Genomic DNA, 19,422 nt, shown 5'->3' with positions numbered 1-19,422 from the left:
GCAGCTCAGACATCTGGTTGTCTGGGAGAGTTGTGACATTTAACATAGATTGCACATTTAAAACAGACTGTAGCAGTCACTATTTTATGTCAGGCAAAATGTTCATTGGCTGTGTTACTGCTCTGCAGAAGTTCCAGCCTTCACTGCTCTGTTCTACCTGCAGTCAAACCTCATTAACGATAATAATGTTGTTTGTCTGATGGGAAGAGATACGAGGCAAACACTTGCGTCTGTACACTGTATGACCCCATAATTAGTATCAGTTGTTGGCGTGTTAGCAAAATGACATCAGATTGGAACAAGTAAACTATAGTCTCCACATGCACAGGAGGAAGCTGGGAAGGTTTCTCTTTGGATTTTAATGAGCCTGATGTCATCAGCTTAAGAGCTGGAAAATCAAAGTTTAGAATCTAGGGCAGAACTAGTGCAGCATACGTGACGCCTTAGATCATGTAAGAAAGGCTCTTTCAAAGTAAATACAACGCATAATATTCTGAGGATAACACATTCCATATACAGCCAAATACATTACTAGATTTTAAAGTCATCCAAAAATCTACACTCCCTGTAAGACTCCACTTGTATAAACAGTGCATCTGAATAAAAATTGTGTTAAGAAAATGGACGTATCTAATATACAGCTATGAAAGAGTATGGTGCACAAGCGAAAACAGATTATTCGACAATCTGTTAATAGTTGGAAGGCTTTCCGCATACTGAATTAACCCAAAGCATCCTTTTACATTTGTGTAAATAAATCATGACTGTTCATTAAAGATGAACCTTATTTCACTAGGAATGAGTTTTGGAGTACTTCTACAGCAGGCATATTGAATGCAGCCTATGAAAAGTGTCAGCCTGTCTAAAACATTGTGAAGGGTGTGCCCCACATTGTTAGATGTAGAGCACAGACACTTTGCAGTGTTTATTTGAGGTGAAGTTAACCTAACTCCTTAAGCAAATGAACATGGAATTTGAAGGCAGAGCATGTACAGCTGCTTGGACATGAAAAGCAAGTTCATTTGAGACTGTTTTCCTGACCAAGAACAAAGGAAATGGACTACTTGTCTTCTATTTCCACAGGTACTACACTTGATCTTAGCCAAAGATTCATGTAGGAAATGGAAAATTATTCAATACAATGAGTTATATAAATCTAAATGGCCCAAACAGTTGCTTTTTCAGACGGTGTAGAATGTACTACTAAAATGTAGTTTTCAAAAACAATCACAGAGCCTTAACTATCATGGGCATATGGCACATTTAAAAACTGGAAAGTCACAATTTGGTAGTTTTTGCATTTATGTATGACCAAGAAATATAAAATGAACAATTTAATTCTTTGAATCTTAATTATGACTTCACTTGGGTTAATATTCTATCTGTGAATGACTGACTATTGGACCATAATGCAAAATTAATTCATATAAAGAAAGAACAAAAAAAAGTAAAGAACAAATGGGTCCCTCAACGTACTTTCTCATTCATGTTGAAGTTTCACAAAGGCACATGAACACAGAAGGGAGAGTGTGGTAGCAGACATACACACGCAAACAATACGGCTTGTCATTTAGCGTTATCACTATTAAATTACTTCTCACACATTCTCACTACCTACAGTTCACCAGCTACACTGCTCTGCCACAAGAGTACATTCTCTGCAAAACAGTCATCTGTGTACAGAGTACCACACACAAGTCTTTTATTTTATGGACATCTCAAACATACAAAAACATGGGAGCACACACAAACGCATGCAGATATACATAGTTACTAACCAAATTTGAAGATTTGCTTTTAGCATGCACATATACATAGTTACTAATCAAATTTTAAGATTTGCTTTTGACACTGTGTTAGTTTAGTAAAGAAATATGGCAAATGAGTTGACTAGATTTTGCTATTGTAACTGAGTTACCTTATACATTTTAAAATGACATCAATTTTTCTTTTTCTTTAACAGACAATATATGAAGCAACGTCCACACTGAAATTCCCTAAGCAAAAGGACTTTATATCACTGCTAATATTACATTTATGTACATAATCATGAGTTTTACTAATCCTGCTAACTGGGTTACCTTTGAGGATGATTCCACTTTCCAGTCTGTTCAGAAATCATTATCCCCTGCAAAAAATCCCACTGTTCCTCGACCTAATGTATTGAAACTGAATCTTTCTGCCATACTGGAGTCATCAAGTGACTCATCATCTTCTGCTAATAGTACTCCTCTTTCTTCACCTGTGACAGATTTTCCAATTATCCCTGGACCTCCATACAATTCTCCACTTTCTTCACCTATGAAAGACCACCAAGGAGGAACTTGCATCCCTGTATTAGGATCTGACATATTTGGTGCTTTTTCAGGAAAGCTTCAACGCACTAGCACCTTTCTGCCATCTCCTGGAACAGACTGCACACCATCACCTATGTGCGTTAACAGCACTTCCGATGAAACATCATTCAACCCCTTGTTTCTGAGGCTTCCTCCTCCCACAACACCTGTAAAATTAAACCATTCAAGCACTCCCTCTAAAAGAAACTGCATTCTCAATGTGGGAAACTCACCAGTATCAAACCTGAACAAAGGGCTTTCAGAGGACAATGGCCACTCAAGTGCATTTAATACAGACAGATGTGCAATGGGAACTTTGCCATCAGACTCTGGGGCACATGTGTTGATGAAAGACAGTGCAAACGATCCTTGTCAGTTTAAAAATCATGAACTAAATGGCAGTGATACAATTCCAGCTAGTGCCTGCCTCAGTTATAATTCTGGAAAGCTTGAACACTTCTCAACTGAGGAAATGCTAAGACGTTCATTTTCACGAAATGCTGACATCAAACCCAACAACATTCCTCCCTTTGTGACAGATAATCTTTTTAAAAGTCAAAACAGAGATGGATGGCCTTTCATGCTTAGGATTCCTGAAAAGAAAAACATGATGTCATCTCGTCAGTGGGGTCCCATCTACCTTAGGGTTTCCTCTGGAGGCATTCTGCAAATGTATTATGAAAAGGGCCTCGAGAAGCCCTTTAAAGAATTTCAACTTCAAATCTACCATCGGTTATCAGAGTCTAAGTTAGAGCACTTCAACGATTCAGGAAAGATTCACACTGTAAAAATTGAAAATGTGACTTACACAGAAAAACGCAAATACCATCCCAAATCTGAGGTAGTACATGAAGCTGAATTTGAACAGCTGTTGAAATTAGGAACGACAGATTACAATGATTTCAAGGATTTCATAACTACTGTGGAGGAAGAACTCTTGAGGCTACCACCTTTGTCCAAGCAAAGAAAGAATTATGAAGAGCCAGCAATGACATTAGAAATACTGGACAACTTTTGGGGAAAGATCACTAGAACTGAAGGAAAGTTAGTGGAAAGCAGTGTTCTGACACAGTTGTACTGCGTCTCCTTTTTAAATGGCAATCCTGAATGTTTTTTAACTTTAAATGACATTATACTTCACAGAAATAATGAAAGTTATTTTGAAAAAGGGATAGATGATCAATGGATTGAAATTAATGACTACTGTTTCCAGAAGTGTGTTAAAGAAGAAGAATTTAAGAATACACGAATAATTAAATTTGTGCCTCCTGATGCCTGTAAGATAGAACTAATGCGGTTCAGAACACATTACAGTAGCAGTGACATACCAATTTCTATAAAAGCTGCAGTATCTGTTCAGGGAGCTTATACAGAACTTCAAGCCTTTTTGAACATGTCTTCAACGTTTATAGACCCTGCTGTCCCAAATGTTTCAAAATACTGTGAAAATGTCATGATACAGTTTCCAGTTCCTGATGACTGGGTAAAAGCATTTCGTACTGTGAACCTTCTTAGACAGAGGTCTTTAAAGGCCAAGATGAACAGAAGTACTTGTCTTGGTTCTCTTAATGACATGGGACCAGAACCAGTGGTACAAGTAACAACTGGGACAGCCAAATATGAGAGTGCATATAAAGCTATTGTATGGAGAATTGAAAAACTTCCAGATAAAAATTCAGGTGATTATTTCACTTTTTAACTAACTTTGTTACTAGCTAGGTTCACATTTGTACTAATCAAACTGAAACCACAAAATCATGTATAAACAAAGCATATTACTGATCTGCAGATTACGTTCCACATCTCACTGAGCACAGAATGTAGCAAGATAATGTTGAAAATAGGAAAGTCAATGAAATGTACATAGTACTAAAGCACTGTATTATGTTTTATTTTAAAAATGAGGGATATTGATTTATGATCATTTAAAAAAAAATCCATGTTCAATTGAGTGGGAATTCTGTGAAATATATGTATAACTGTTAAGCATAATTTCCAGTTATTGCTGTGATTCAGTTTTAATTTTTCCAGCACTCAAGCCAAATGTTAGATTTTTCAAGTATTTTTCTGGATAATCAGTGTCCCTTAATAAATATATAAAGCAGAAGTACCATAATATAAATGGTCTGAAGCAAAAAAAATCTGCAAAGAAGAAGCCATAAAGCCAAACGTTTTATAACATTACTGTATAACCTTAATAATGCAAAGCATCATGGAAGTATGTCGAAATTTCAATTAAATGAATTAGGCTGGTTGAGGGTCCAGCTAAAGTCAATAACAGCTAATGTAGGCACCATAAAAGAAAATCCCTGGAATTCAAAAACATTGCTTATGCAGCCATGCAATATTTAAATAGCGGGATCAAAGTAGTACAATGTGACTTGAAATTGATTAACAATGTTATAGGAGGCAGTTAGCATGAATGAAATTAAATAATGAGAAATGTGCGGTAAAAAAAACACATAGCCCAAATGATAAGGAGCATAGCACGATGACAGTCATGTGACCTGAGGAAGCCAGTAGTGTGTACAGAGCATACCCAAGCCTGTGTTTATTCTTACATGCAAGTTTGCACTGTTACATGAAATGCTGATAACCATAATGCAAATTTAACACCAAAGTCACTACCATTTTATTGGTGTGAATGGGAAGGAAATGTGTACATAAGACAGTCAGAAAGTGTGAGAAGCAAGGCGATGGGAAAAGTGGGGTAGTGATGTCTAAGTAATTGTCATCATTATCAGCATCAATCGACTTTTTCCATTTTTCTACATGGGGTAGGGGTGTCTTGTCAATTGTTACTATCCTTCTCTATTCAGTGATACTATCTACCTTCTTCAATTGTTATGCCTGACTGTTTCAGGTCTTCTTTGATGCAGCCTGTCTTTCTCTTTGCTAAATGCCCTTGTTTTCCCTTGCCTTCTTTCTGTCTCTCCCAAATCTTCTTCACCAAGTCATCTTCTGCTTACCTGCCCATATGTTAGAACCACCAACAATCTTTTCTCATAGGTTCATAAGCAAGTACTAAGCTAGCTGCCTTTGTGGAGCAATTTCCTTTATTGAGAAATGAACCTTACATCTCTTGTCTGTGATGCAATCATGCTAGTAATTATACCAATGGCCAACTCCCTCAAAAGTAGAGTAGCAAGGGTGGGGTGAGAGGGGTAACTGCCCTCTCTACAGCATGTTGGGGGGGGCGCTATCAGCTTATCCTGATCACTCTTTAATGCAATACTGATGTTTAAAAAGCCAGTATGGCATTTGCAGCCAAACCTGAGAGCAATAGCTCTCCACGTGTGGTACAAACTAAAACCTGAGTGCTGTAGCACTCCATGCAGGCAGGCTATAAACTGTAGCATCTGTTTGCTACATTTGTAGCAAGCAGTTTGCTACAGTATAAAAAAAAAAAAGAATTTTCTTTTTAAACAAAAACATGAACTCCATAGCATTCCATGCAGGCAGGGTATACACAGATGGAACATTATGGTGAGTACATAACTTCTTTATCTGATGTTGTCAATTTTCATTCATTTCTCAACTAATGGGACAGAGTGCCTAGCTACCTAAAATCCTGCGTGGACTCTAAGGAAGCATATTCCTGAGTAAATTTGAGCCAAAGGCTGCTCTTCCCCTTGAGAACAGATCTACTTTGTAATGAGTGACAAAAGTATGAGGATTTGACCAGATTGCAGCCGCACATATATAGGTTCATACTAGGCTATCTGCCCTAGGGCATTTATAAGCCTAGCCAGAGTGTGTTTGGCTTTCGCCACACATTTTAAATTAATTTTGCTATGCCCTTTTTCGAGGTTAGTATACTGTGCCTCTGTCTAACAGTGATAGGGACTCCAGACTGGAAGACAAATGAAGTTGCCATAGATTTGCTTGAGTGAGCCTTTAATAGCTTTGGTAAGGGGAGATTCAATCTGTTATAGATAAATGAAATGCAATTTGTCAACCATCTAGCTAGAATTACCTTTGTAATTGATCCACCTAATTTGATAAGTGCAAAGGAAACAAATAGTTTATCTGTCTTTCTAATCTCTTTTGATCTGTGTAGGTAGAAGCATAATTGTTGATTAACATCCAATAAGTGCAGCATATATTCCCCTTTTTTTGTAAATGTTGAAAGAATACTAGCAAATTAATGGATTGGTTGATGATGAATTCTGACACCACCTTAGGAAGGAAGGAAGCATTGGTGCGCAATATGACCATATCCTTATGAAAATTCAAATGTTGAGGCTTAGAAGATAATACTTGAAGTTCTGAAATTCTTCTAACAGATGTAATTGCAACTAAAATATAGTCTTCCAGGTCAGGAATTTAAGATCACATTTAGCTGCTAGTTCGAAGGGAGAATGAATTAATGCTTGCAGTACCAAATTTAAATCCCATGGTGGCATGGGGTCTTTAAAAGGGAGTTTTAGCAGGAGAGCACCTTTCAAAAAAGCCTTGCACAGTTTAGAGGAAGCCAGGGAAAAATTTTGAAATCCCGCATGAAAGTTAGAAATTGCTGCAAGATGGACTTTAATAGTTGATGAACTAGCACCCACATTAAATAAACTCGCCAAAAAATCCAGAACAGAATGAATTTGATCTGAGAAGGGGTCTGATTGATTTTGTTCTGCCCAAAAAACAAATCTTTTCCATTTACTACTGTACAGTTTCCTAGTAGAAGGTTTATGGGAAGATAAAAGTTTGGAAGGGACAGGGGAAGAAAACATTGGTTGTCTGGCTATTAAAGAAATGGGAGAAACCATACTGTTGGTTTGAGGTGTAAAACATCTGGGTGAACCATGCTTCTCGGATGAGACAGGAGGTCTGAAATTGGATCCAGAATCCAAGGTGGACATAGTAGATGAGGTTGAAGGAAGGGAAACCAAATCTGTCAAGACCAGTAAGGTGCAATGACGATAACTTTGCTCTGCAACCCGACTGCTTTCTGCAGGAATTTGGAAATTAGGGGAGTCAGAGGATAAGCATACAAAAAATGGGGGGGTTGCAATCATGTGGCAGAGCATCACTTGGTGATTCCCCCCGGTGGGGGGGATAAGGGCATAAAAGCTGTTCTCCTTACTGTTTATGGGAGAGGCAAAAAGATTGCAGCAATGCTGGCCCTACTGACTGAAAATCATAACTGTCATTTTGTTATTGTGACACCACTTGTGAGGTAGTAAGAGGGACCTGCTCAGTTTGTCTATCATGTTGGATTTCCACAGAATATGAGTTGCTATTAGAAAGCGGTTGGAAGGTATTACACATTGCCACACTCTGACAGCTTCTCGACATAGGGGGTAAGACTCGCTTCCCTCTGCTTGTTGATGTACCAAACTACTGACATACTGTCTGGCTGGACTGCAATTGTTCCAAGAGGGAGGGAGTCTTGGAATGCTTGCAATGCCAGGAGCACCACTCTCATCTCCAGAACATTGATATGCAAGTTGACCTGTTTGGGGGACCAAGTGCCTTGGACCATTTTCCCAAAAAATGCCCTCCATTCAATCTGGGAAGCATCTGTGGTTACTATGGCCTTGGACTGAGGGAGGATGAATGCATGACCTTGTAATACCTGTTGCAATTGCATCCACCAGCAAAGGTATCTTTTGCATACCTGAGCTATTCTTATCTTCGCTGACATAGTTTGAGAAAGTATCAACCACTATGTTGCATCCACTGCAGAATTCTCATGTGAAATCTCGCTAAAGGAACTAAAATTATTGCCACTGACACTGACCCCAGGGCTTGCAGAATCAATCAGGCTGAAATTCTGGTACTGCAAGTTGTTTTCCTGACCTGCATTTTTATCATTTGCAGTCTTGAAAGAGGAAGAGAAGCTACTATAGATACTGTGTTGAACGCTGCTCCTATGAATTCTTAGATCTATGTGTTGGTTGCAAGTGAGAGATGTTGTAATTTATGGTTATTCCGAGATGTGAACAAATCTGTAGCACTTGATGTTGTGCTTCCATCAATCAATGCCTGATCGGGGAGGTAATGAGCCAGTTGTCTAGATATGGAAACCCGTGGAATCCTTGCAGCCTCAAGTGAGCTGCTATCACTGCCATGCACTTGGTCAACATCCTGGGGGCTGTGGTGAGGCCAAAGGGCAGTGCTCTGAACTGATAATGACTAGCTCCCCCTAGCTAGAAGTATAAATACCTTCTGGATCATCTGTTCAGCTTTATGTGATAGTATGCATCCTGAACATCTATCGAGCATATACAGTCATCCTCCTCAGAAAGGGCAGAATGGACTGAACTGTGACCATCTGGAACTTTGTGTGTCTAACTGACGTGCTCAATACACTGAGATCCAAAACTGGTCTTCAGTCCCCTGTTTTCTTTGGCACTAAAAATAATCTTGAGTATGTTCTGGATTCTATTTTATCTGGTGGGACCTCTTGGATGACTGTTTTTCTTGGCAACTTTTACATTTCCAGTGTTGCTGATTTCCTCTGACTGGGTGGAACATCAGAAAATTTTCTAAGTAATGGGGGAGGTAGCTAAAAGGGAATTATATAACCTCTGGAAATAATTCTCTGCACTCAACTGTCTTTGGTTATATCTAGCCAGGCTCTTTGGTGCAGAGTTGAGACCACAACTCCCTCCAGAGATGAACAATCGGGCTTCCTTTCAGGAGTGCTGAAAGGGTCAGTCATCCCAAGCAAGTGCGTTAATTCCAGCCTTGACTACAACGTCTACCTAGCTTTAAAGTTGTAGAAAACTGACTTAGCAACACAAAGGATAGTGCTGTTACTGATTGCTTATGTTCAGACTCTTGTCTCCATCAGCTGGGCTAGCCCCACTCCATTCACCCTCTCTGCACACAGGCTCACTCCTACTACCCTCATCACTTAACTACTATTGCTAAACCTACTCTATCAGCTCCCCTAATTACAAGTAGTAATGCACACCCTATCATATCCCTTCAACATGAGTCCTTTTCTATACAATATCTATCACTATTCTTATTTCATTAACAACCTTAACAAACTATCATGTCCATCTACCCCACAACCTAAATACCCCTAAACAATCCACTACTCTATACTATTATTTAGCCCCAACAAACATTCAACTAGCCCCATACCTGTTTCAAACCTCCTTCACAGACTACCACCTACACAGATTACTTCCACCCATCAAAAAATGCCACAGCTCACTAAAGCAATTTAAAATAGCCTTCAAATTTAACAAACTCCATTCATATCTACCAAAAAAACTCACACATTGTGGGGACATACACCCCATCCCAGGACCAGACACAACAAACTTCCCAAACACCAATCAAAACAACCCTTTACTCCAAAGGCCAAAATCCTATCTTCTCTTTCTTAATCTAAACATGAGGAGTATCCTTAACAAAGTCCATGACCTCCATGCCCTATTAGCTCTATACAAACCTGAAATTGTCCTACTAACTGAGACCTGGCTAAAACCAGAAATCCACAATAATGAAATTACAGCCCCAGGATATAATATCATTTGCAGAGACAGAATAGGCAAAAGGGGTGGGGGGGTAGCCATAATGTACAAAGACCACCTCATCCTCGAACAACTTGATATTACCCTACTAGAACTCAATAATGCAGAACTTATTCTTGCCAAATTTCAACTAAACCCAAACAAACATATTAATATTATCGGCTGCTACATCCCCCCAGGAAATAATATCACAATCTTAGAAAACCTACTTGAATACATCTCTACCTCCCTACCCCAAGAAAATATCCTACTTGGTGACTTTAATATAGACTGGCTCAATTGTTCTAGCCAAAATCCACTCACCCAGATCACGTCCCCCACCAGAAATTACAAAAGATCCAAACGCCAATCCATACTGGACTAGATACTCTTATCCCACCCATCCTTTGCATCCCTAACTGGATGTCTACCGGACATTCTCAGTGACCACCAATCAACATATCTACTAATAGCCAAAACTCCCCAAATAAGCCAGGTAACTCAAAGAGAAGTCAGAAATAAAAAGAACTTTAACCCTGATAACTTCATCAATGACGTAAGATGTTGCAATTGGACCCCTCTAAAACAATTAACACTAGAAGATGCAGTAATGTACTTTAATATAACCTTCATAAAAATTCTTAACCATCATGCCCCCTCTAGAACCACAAGAATAAAAGCTAAATATGCACCCTGGCTTACTAAACCCACCAAATCTATTCTCTTAGAAAAGGACAAAGCATGGATCCAATTTCACAAAAACAAAACCCATCTAGGCAAACAAAAATACTTAGAATTATGGAATAAAGCCAAAAAATGCATCAAAATAGACAAAATCAGCTATTACCAAAATCTACATGAAAAACATGCAAAAAACCCTCAGAAGTTCTGGGCTGCAATTAACTCTGTATTGCAACCTGGGAAAACTACAACCCCCTCACCTACAACTGGGAATAACCATGATAACACCCCCACCTAGTTTAATAAACATTTTAATGAGACAATCCAAGCCCTAGAAAATAACCAACTGAACACCAGACCCCACACCTTAACAAACACACCAACTACAACAGAACCACTAGAACAACAAACTAATAATTCCCAATTTATCTTTCAGCCAGTATCAATCAAAACTATTCAAAAACTTCTCCAAAACCTCAAACCCACCACTCTGGCTGCCGATAACCTACCCTCAGAATACCTCCAAATAGCTGCACCAGCTATAGCCTACCCTGTTGCAATCCTCATCAAAAGGTCCATCTCCGAGTGCAAAGTACCCCACATATGGAAAACCTCCCATATTATACCATTACACAAAGGAGGTAACTCCTTTGAATTCAACAACTATCATCCTATTGCTATTTTATCACCCTTATCTAAAATCTTAGAATGGGTTATACACACACAACTCATGGATTACCTTCAGAAAAACAATTTGCTATCCAAAAACCAACATGGTTTTAGACCCTTTCATAGTACCACCACTGCACTAATAGCATTAATCAGTACAGAAACAATGGACAACTAGTCTCTGCCATATTCTTAGACTTATCTAAAGCATTCAATATGGTTGATCATAACAAACTTCCCCATATACTATCTACCCTAAAACTCAGTTTCTCCTCCATCACATGGTTTAAGAACTATCTACCAGGTCGCCAACAGGCTGTAAAATGGCAAAACCAAATATCCAGTCTACTACCAGTATCCCTTAGGAGTCCCACAAGGCTCCATCATAAGTCCGTTAATCTTCACTCTATTTACCAATCAGTTCTCATCCTCCATGCCAAAAGCCACAATAATTCAATATGCAGATGACACCACAATCATATGTGCCACCCCAACACTCGAACACCTCCACTTCCAAACACAAAAATGCTTCTCACAAGCTGAAACCTGACTTGGCAACCACCAGCTTATTCTTAACCCAGCTAAAATCAAATTACTCCTCTTCACCTCTTATAGAACCTTCCCCCATTCAGACAACTTCACTATCACCTCTAATAACAAAAATGTTATTACCCCAATGACCCACACCAAACTTTTAGGCATGGAAATAGACAATCACCTAAGATTCGACATGCATATTGCACAAACTGTAAAAAAAAAAAGGTTCACAAAAAACTAGGGCTACTTTATCGTAACAAGCAATTTCTCTCCAAGCTATCCAAAACCACAATAGCCAGGACCCATCTACTATCCACCCTCCTCTATGCATTCCCAGTATTTACCAACCTCCATAAAACAGAACTATCCAAACTAGAAACCTGCTATAATAAGACAGCTAAATTTGCAACTGAATCAGCATATAGAACACACCACTGTGTAGCTCTCAAAAAACTGAACTGGTTGGAGTTCCCTTAACCTCCTTGAAGTTACCAAACATAAAAATGAGGCAGGAAAATCTCTCTTTAGCTGCTACATTTCCAAACTCTGGAACTCCCTGCCTACCCACCTAATATTAAATAACTCCACAACACAATATAAAAACTACTAAAATTCCACCTCAGTAACAACTGGCTATGATCTTGTCTCACCCCTGGGTAAAAACTGAATTCAAGAAATATCGACAGTCATTGGTAATGTCAAATCAAGTTTCTCACATGTAACTGTCTGCTTTTATAAGCAAGAAATATCTATACTCATGGATAATCTCAAGTCTAGTTTCTCACATGTAACTGTCTGCTTTTATAAGCTAAGACAACATTATAAAACTATCTACAAATCTGCTAAGTATTGTATATATGCTATCTGTATAAGTCTAAAATATACTGCATGTGTATAGAAAGTAATATACTGTATGATGAGATGATTATGACATCTCCGACAACTATCTTGTCCATATTTACCTATGTTTGTAAACCTGTTTTTGTATGTGTATACCACCATCCTTATTAACTTGTTCATATATATATATATATATATATATATATATATATATTCAATGCACCTTTTGTTCTCATATGTAAATGGAGTTTTTCTCCCCCGGGTCTCCGCTGAAAATGGACATGTGTCCAGTCGGACTCTCCTGGTCAACAAATGTAAAATAAAATAAATAAAAGGAATCTCTAGTCCCCTTGTTTTGCAGGCCTCTTCTGCCGGGGGGGGGGTGTTGCCTTCCATTTTAGCTCCCCCCTCTGCCTCTGGGGGAACTATCTCTATGTGTGTCCTGGAAAGGACCCTGGGGCTTTCTGAGCCACATTTTTTGACCTCATGGTTGATTCCTGAAAAAGGTCCTCTGAGAGGTTGGAAAATGTAGACCCACTGCAGACAGGGTTCTTTACATCTTTCTCACAACTGGAGAGTGTGTCCTTCACTGTGGGGCCAAACAATGAAGAGCCATCAAAGGGACCACTGATGAATGAGGACTTGAAGGGCTCTGCAAAATCACACAGGCATATCCAGGCATTCCTCCTCATGGAAATGCCTGAACCCATGGCCCTTGAGGCACCTTCTGCTGCATGCAAGATAAGCCTTATGGATGAGCTAGATATAGCTTGCAGGGTAGCCAACTGAGAAGCTACTGAAGATTGAGCCTCAACAATTTTGGTTCCAGAAAGAGATTTTGATAGCACTTTAATCAAATCTCTTTAAAGTCTTGCATAATGTGCCAGAGAGTTCAGCAATCTGCGTGCAAAAGGTGATGAAATATAACCACACTTCCCAAATCTGTCCTTTACCCTAGACTCTCTGCTGGGAGAATGGACAGTAGAACTCCATTCCACAAGTTCCTTTTTTGTAGCTGCCGCCATGACCATGGCACCCATTTACTGTAATATTCCTTGCCTATTGGTGGAGCCAGAATCTGGTCTGGCCTCTTAGGGATTGGCTCAGCCATATTAGGTTCTTTCCAAGCCTGCCTAGAGACCAAGTTAATGGGCTCATTAACGGGCAGAGTAACCCAGGAAGTAGATGGGCCAGCTCCAAAAGTTTCCAGAAATACTGATTCCTTCAGAGAAGGGTCTTGGGAAGACCAGCCACCCTTCTGCTTAAGGATTTCAAGAATGTCTCCAAATGAGACATCATTGGGTGGTGATTTTGGGGACCCTGCCCCTTCATCTAAGTCACTATCCTTAGTGACTGACTCTTGAGGAGAGTCCAAGTGCCTCCTTTTGCCCTTCCTCTTCCTAGGGACTTCCTAAGTGGGGTGATCTGGTGAAGTATCAGAAGAGATTAGGATACCCTGCTGGGTTGTCTGGAAGTTTTGGGCTGGCTGTCCCTGCGGGATAGAATGTAGTGGCTCATGGTGCAAAGCCATCTGAGAAGTAGAGGGTGGATCCAAGGGAGTAGGACCCATCTGTCCTGCCAGAACAGAGAGCACTCTCTTCACAGCCTCAAAGGCAGATCACCCCAGAGAGAAGGAAAACAGAGCCAAGAAAGTAAGTTTCTGGTACATCATCTCCCTCCATTCCAAGAGCAACCCACCCGAGGTGGAAGCCAGAGCCAAGCTGTCCAGTGCCAAATCTCTGAGAGGAAAACCTTGGAGTCGACTCCAATCTCCTGGATCTGACAGGGATGCTTCGACTTTGAAAGTCATCCAGCTCTCAGCATGCAGGAGCTGGTGCACTCAGAGCAGTATCCAGATCCGAAGAAAGGGCTTTCTTATGATCTGAACTAGATGGACCCACAACACTCAGATCTAAAGATTCTAAAACAATAGGCTGGATTAGAGAAGGAGCAGTAATGGGTGGAGTTGTGGATGATCATGCTTCCTGACCTGAGGGGGTAGGAGCTGCAAGAACGCCCGTCTGAATTCGTGCTGTGAGGAATGTCCTCATCATTGTCTCCACACACATTTCAGTAAGATGCCAGGATGAAGACTTAGAGTACCTTTCCAAAAAGGGGAAAACAGTCTGGATGGCACTGGATTCAAACTAGAGGAGTATATGGTCCTGGGTAGACCCTTTGGATCCAAGGCCATAGGATCTGAGGAAGATTTTGTCAGATATGAGGAAGGACGAATAGTAACAAGTTTCAGATCTGATTTCTTTATTTTTTTAGGAGGTTCTGATGAAGAAGAGGTGGAAGACTCCAAAGGTTTAGACCTCTTCAATGGGTCTTTAGTTTTCTGTTTGGGGGATTGAGCCCCAATGATGGCTTCAGAAAAAGAGGAGGGAAGTAAACCCTTTAGTATCAATTTATTTACCCTGTCCGCAAGAGTACGTGGATTAAACTTGTTGCAAATGCTGCAGTCTGTATTAAAATGAGCTGGACCCAAGCAATAGACGCAAAGAGAATGAGTATCAGAGAGAGGCATTTTTTCTGTCCACACTTCTCACTTTTTTTTAATCCTGAAGGACCTTTTTGGGACATCCCGTCAGTAATATCAACATTCAAAAATATTCAACTTTTTTTTAAACTAGGAAAAGATAAAAAAAAAAAGTAAATTATTACCAATGATACTAAAGAAATTACACCAGGGTCAATGAAAAGGGAAGATAATACCAGCAGTGATAAATTTTCAGCACACAGAGTGTGAAAGTGTTGAGAAGGAAACTAGGCCTAACAACAATGGTAGAAAGAAAAATACACTAACAAGTGTACAAACGAGTTTAGAAGTACAGAGATGCAGAAGAAAATATATTAAGCAAACAAGCTGTTTGAAAGAGGAAAAATATATGGAAAAAGACTTATCTCCCACTCTATAACTTGAGAACTGAAAGCGACCACGTCTAGACACGAAAATGGCAAACGAGATCAGAGAGATGTTAGGAGTTGGCACATTATGGGTAGTGAAGGAGCTTGAGAGTTTTTCTGAGGCTACAAGCCAGTGTAACAGCCGAGTTGGATCTCAGGATTGGATCTGAACCCATTAGTTGAGGATTGAATAAAAACTGACATCAGATTAAGATATTTCTTCAAGATCACACAATTTTAGCAAATTAGCTTAGCATTATTACCCCATTAAAAATGATGTTTCATCATAGTTTAAATGCTTGCAGCAGTTAGTGACAGTTCTGCTATGAACCTCTGAGTTACTAGATGCTAGAGAACCACATTGCTGAACACAAACATCTGCAACACCAAATGGGAAAAACGCAAACTGTGTTTTTTTGCAGTGAAGTAATTCTCTGTACACCCATCTTGTCAGAGGAGAGCCCTCTTGCACCCCTTAATATATATATATGCCAATCCCAGGGTCACACAAGTGCAAAGAAAAGAAAAATCTTCAAAAACAAACAAATCACTGCTGGCACACGCACACACAGACACACATAGAAACCATAAAGGCAGTGATGTCCTATTGAAAATGCTCATTGGCATTTTGCACCTCAGTATCTTCTGAGTCCTGGATACAGGGTTGTTGCTTGGCAAATTTCAACTTACTAAACTGTACAGTCGTCATTAGTGACACAGTCATGAATTATTTAACACAGTTAGTGGGTTTTTTTTTTTCTTTGAGGCAACTGCTATACTTTACAGTAGCCTGTTACGTATTTAAGCTAGCTGGGGTATACCACTGGTGCAGTTAAAGCAGCAGTTTCCTCAGGCCACATTACAGTAAAATTACTATAATATGAAAGCAGCTCTGTTTAAGTATATGCCAATTATTTTGCAAAAAACTTTTATGCTACTCATATCATACATAGGATGCACCTAATTTATTGACTGAAACTGTATTAAGTATTTGGTTTGGTTATTCACAAACATTTCCTTACTTTATTCAGTTCGTTATTTTTATACCATTAAAAAAGGGGCTATGGGGTACATCCCAACACAGTTCTGTAAAATGTTTACAAAGCAGCCGTGCAGCAAAAATCTTCTTTGCTATCAGACAGATCATTTTGTAGTTTACCAAAAAATGCTCAGTATAAAAACCTAGGCTGACTCTTGTTTTACTTCTGATATAAACTTCAACGGCTGTCTTTAATTATCTGATGTGGGGATATATGACTCGATGATCTTGTCAATTTTTATTGCTGATTTTCTGCTCTGCTGAATCTATATGCTCTATAAACTGTTGCAGATGTGTGATTTTTATTTATTTTCTTTTTAGCTGATGGCCTATGAAGGCTTAGATTCCCTAAACATTATGTGCTAAGGCTTGTAAAAGACCATTACATTGCTACAGTTGTGGGTTTTATGTCCGTAAAAGGGTTGTGCTGTTTCAGGCTTATGACTCCACATTATATTTGCCTATTTAAACTAAAACATATATTAAGTTAGGTAAATAGAAATATATTATTTCAGGCATGCAATAAACAGACAATGGCATCTCCTCATGGACCTTGCAAATCAATAGCTTATTAACATTTTAACTAGTTACTAAATTGTGGTGCATTCCTAAAAACATATATATATATATATATATATATATATATCCAGATCCAGCTGGGTCCATCTTCCTCACTCACTATTTGGTACAATGAATCAGTATTTGTCATATTTTATCCGGAAACTATTTTGCTCCATATCAGCCATGCTCCCATGATGACATACTTGTTACAACAACTGGCATGTAGGTAAATACATTCATCATGTGTTACCACCAGTTATCCCTCTAGTCACTAACAAGCATCTTCCTACAAAGCAGATAACTTTATTTGGTTATTTATTTGCTTAGTTGTTTACTTATTTTTATAACCAAACTATTCTTAGCGGAAAGAGGCCATTTATACCTAAATCTTCAGCGGAACGACATTCTGATTTTTGGCAGCATAACTGCCGGCAGCATGTTGTTTGCGAAAATGATAGTAAACCGTGCAATACACTATCATCATTTGTATAGAACCTGGTTGATTGGATGCATACCCATAAATCTGCCCTGGGATTTTCACTGGCCTAGCCAAGCTGGAGAAAGGGGATGCGGCCTGAGGGTGGGTTCTGGCAAGGAGATAATGGTCACAAGACTAAACTGCAATGAAATTCCTATGAATTACATATAATATGTGTTAGTTAAAAAAGATCCAAAATGCAATTAAAAAATGGATACAATAAAACAACAGTGAATTATAACTTGGACACAAAGGATAGATATTGTGGTATAAATCTGCATCAATGGCATAACAAAAGTATGTTGTTTTATGGAGGTGTGTTTCTTAAGTCTGGTATACTAATGAGTGAGATAATCACAGTAGGAGAGGTAGGCATCAGATTATACAACAACAACTAGCAGTATAACAGTAAATGCCCAATTGTTAGTTATTCAAATCGTTATCAGTGTAAGAAAACATACAGCAACAAACAATTTTATAATACAGAAATAATGTAAACATTCATAAATATGTGATTAAAATATATTTACAAATTGTGAAATGAAGTTTAGGTACCCCCACTCCAAACAAGTTATATGGTATTATATGTGTGTATACTATATTTCCATGAGAACACCCAAAGTCAGCTGTAAACACATCAACAACATAAAGACAAAAGGACAGAAGTTGACACACCAGTATGCATGTGCTGAGTAACAGCCTGGGCATATGCATAATCTTAATTTTAAAGTTCACATCAAATATCATTTTTTCTACCATCACATTCCCTATATATAAAACAAAAACAGTAAGGGCATATTCCCCTACCCCTGGGAACGGAGTGATCTCACATACTTGTTGCTCATCTGTTTAGTTGACTATATGCAGTCGAATAAATAGTTGTCAACTACTCACACATTCAGAAAACGCATGGATGCCTATATGTGTGTGTGTGTGTGTGTGTGTGTGTGTGTGTGTGTGTGTGTGTGTGTGTTCCATACACTAGATCGAATTTTCACTAATTTGAAATAGTGCATGGAATGCTCAATGCAGCGAAAGTGCACTTAATCAAAAGTGAACTTACGCAAAGTATTTTCATTTGAAATGTGTTGTTTTTCTTGTATTTTCATGCTTTTAAACGAAAATAAGTGGGGGGCTTCACCCCCTACCTTTATATATCAACTCCAGGGTTGCACAACATTGGGGAGGGGGGGAAAACCCCTGTTAAGTGCCTTGTATACTGGTTGTCGACCAAATGAGCTGTCGACCAAATGAATGTTGATCAAATGGTCTGTCGATCTTCTGAAGTAGACCATATATATATATATATATATATATATTTATATATATATATGGTTCCCCTTCATATGATCGAAGTTCTCTAAACTCGAAACCAGAATCTCAAATTTAGAGAAACTCGAATATATGAAAGGGACAAAAAAAAAAATTAACACCTTTCAAATGTTTTCACCCCCTGCACCCCCCCTACTGAAATATACCTACTCCAATATCGCACTATAGTGAAGGAAAGGGAAATCTCCTATTTCCCGCTATACGCGTAAGCGCAAAACCGAAGATTTTCGATTCCTCCGCTATAGTGCGGTCACGGAACATTCACATTTAAATTGCTAGGGTACAGGAGGACCTGGCCCCCTGCAATAAGGTAAGTTAACTTTTTATTTTTCTAAACCTCGGGCTCCCATTCACAATTTCGAGTGAATGGAAGTTTGAGATTCTGGTCTCAAGATTATGAATATCAAGCTTCCATCCATTCGGTCTTGTGAAGGGGAACTATATATATATATATATATATATATATATGTGTGTGTGAATGTGAATTTGTGTGTGTGTGTGAGTGTGAGTGTACCTGAAATGATGTAAACAACATATGATCTCAAAATATAGGTAAAGAAGTAGGGGGATCCT

General features: G+C 38.9%; 1 protein-coding gene across 1 annotated transcript in view; it reads left to right on the top strand.

The window, feature by feature from the left end:
* The window catches only part of LOC122788261 (stonin-1-like), a 1,416,105-nt gene that overhangs the window by 424,786 nt on the left and 971,897 nt on the right, over positions 1–19,422 (top strand). The window contains exon 2 of the mRNA XM_044055325.1: positions 1,964–4,015. Coding sequence (XP_043911260.1) covers positions 2,038–4,015 — 1,978 coding nt within the window. The 5' untranslated portion in view covers positions 1,964–2,037. The remainder of the gene's footprint in view (positions 1–1,963; positions 4,016–19,422) is intronic.

The sequence above is a fragment of the Protopterus annectens genome, chromosome 1.part2 (assembly GCF_019279795.1).
Source record: "Protopterus annectens isolate FY-2018-M chromosome 1.part2, PAN1.0, whole genome shotgun sequence".
Classification (NCBI taxonomy): domain Eukaryota; kingdom Metazoa; phylum Chordata; order Ceratodontiformes; family Protopteridae; genus Protopterus; species Protopterus annectens.
The sequence above is the reverse complement of the archived record's forward strand: the minus strand, read 5'-3'. Positions and strand labels throughout refer to the sequence as shown.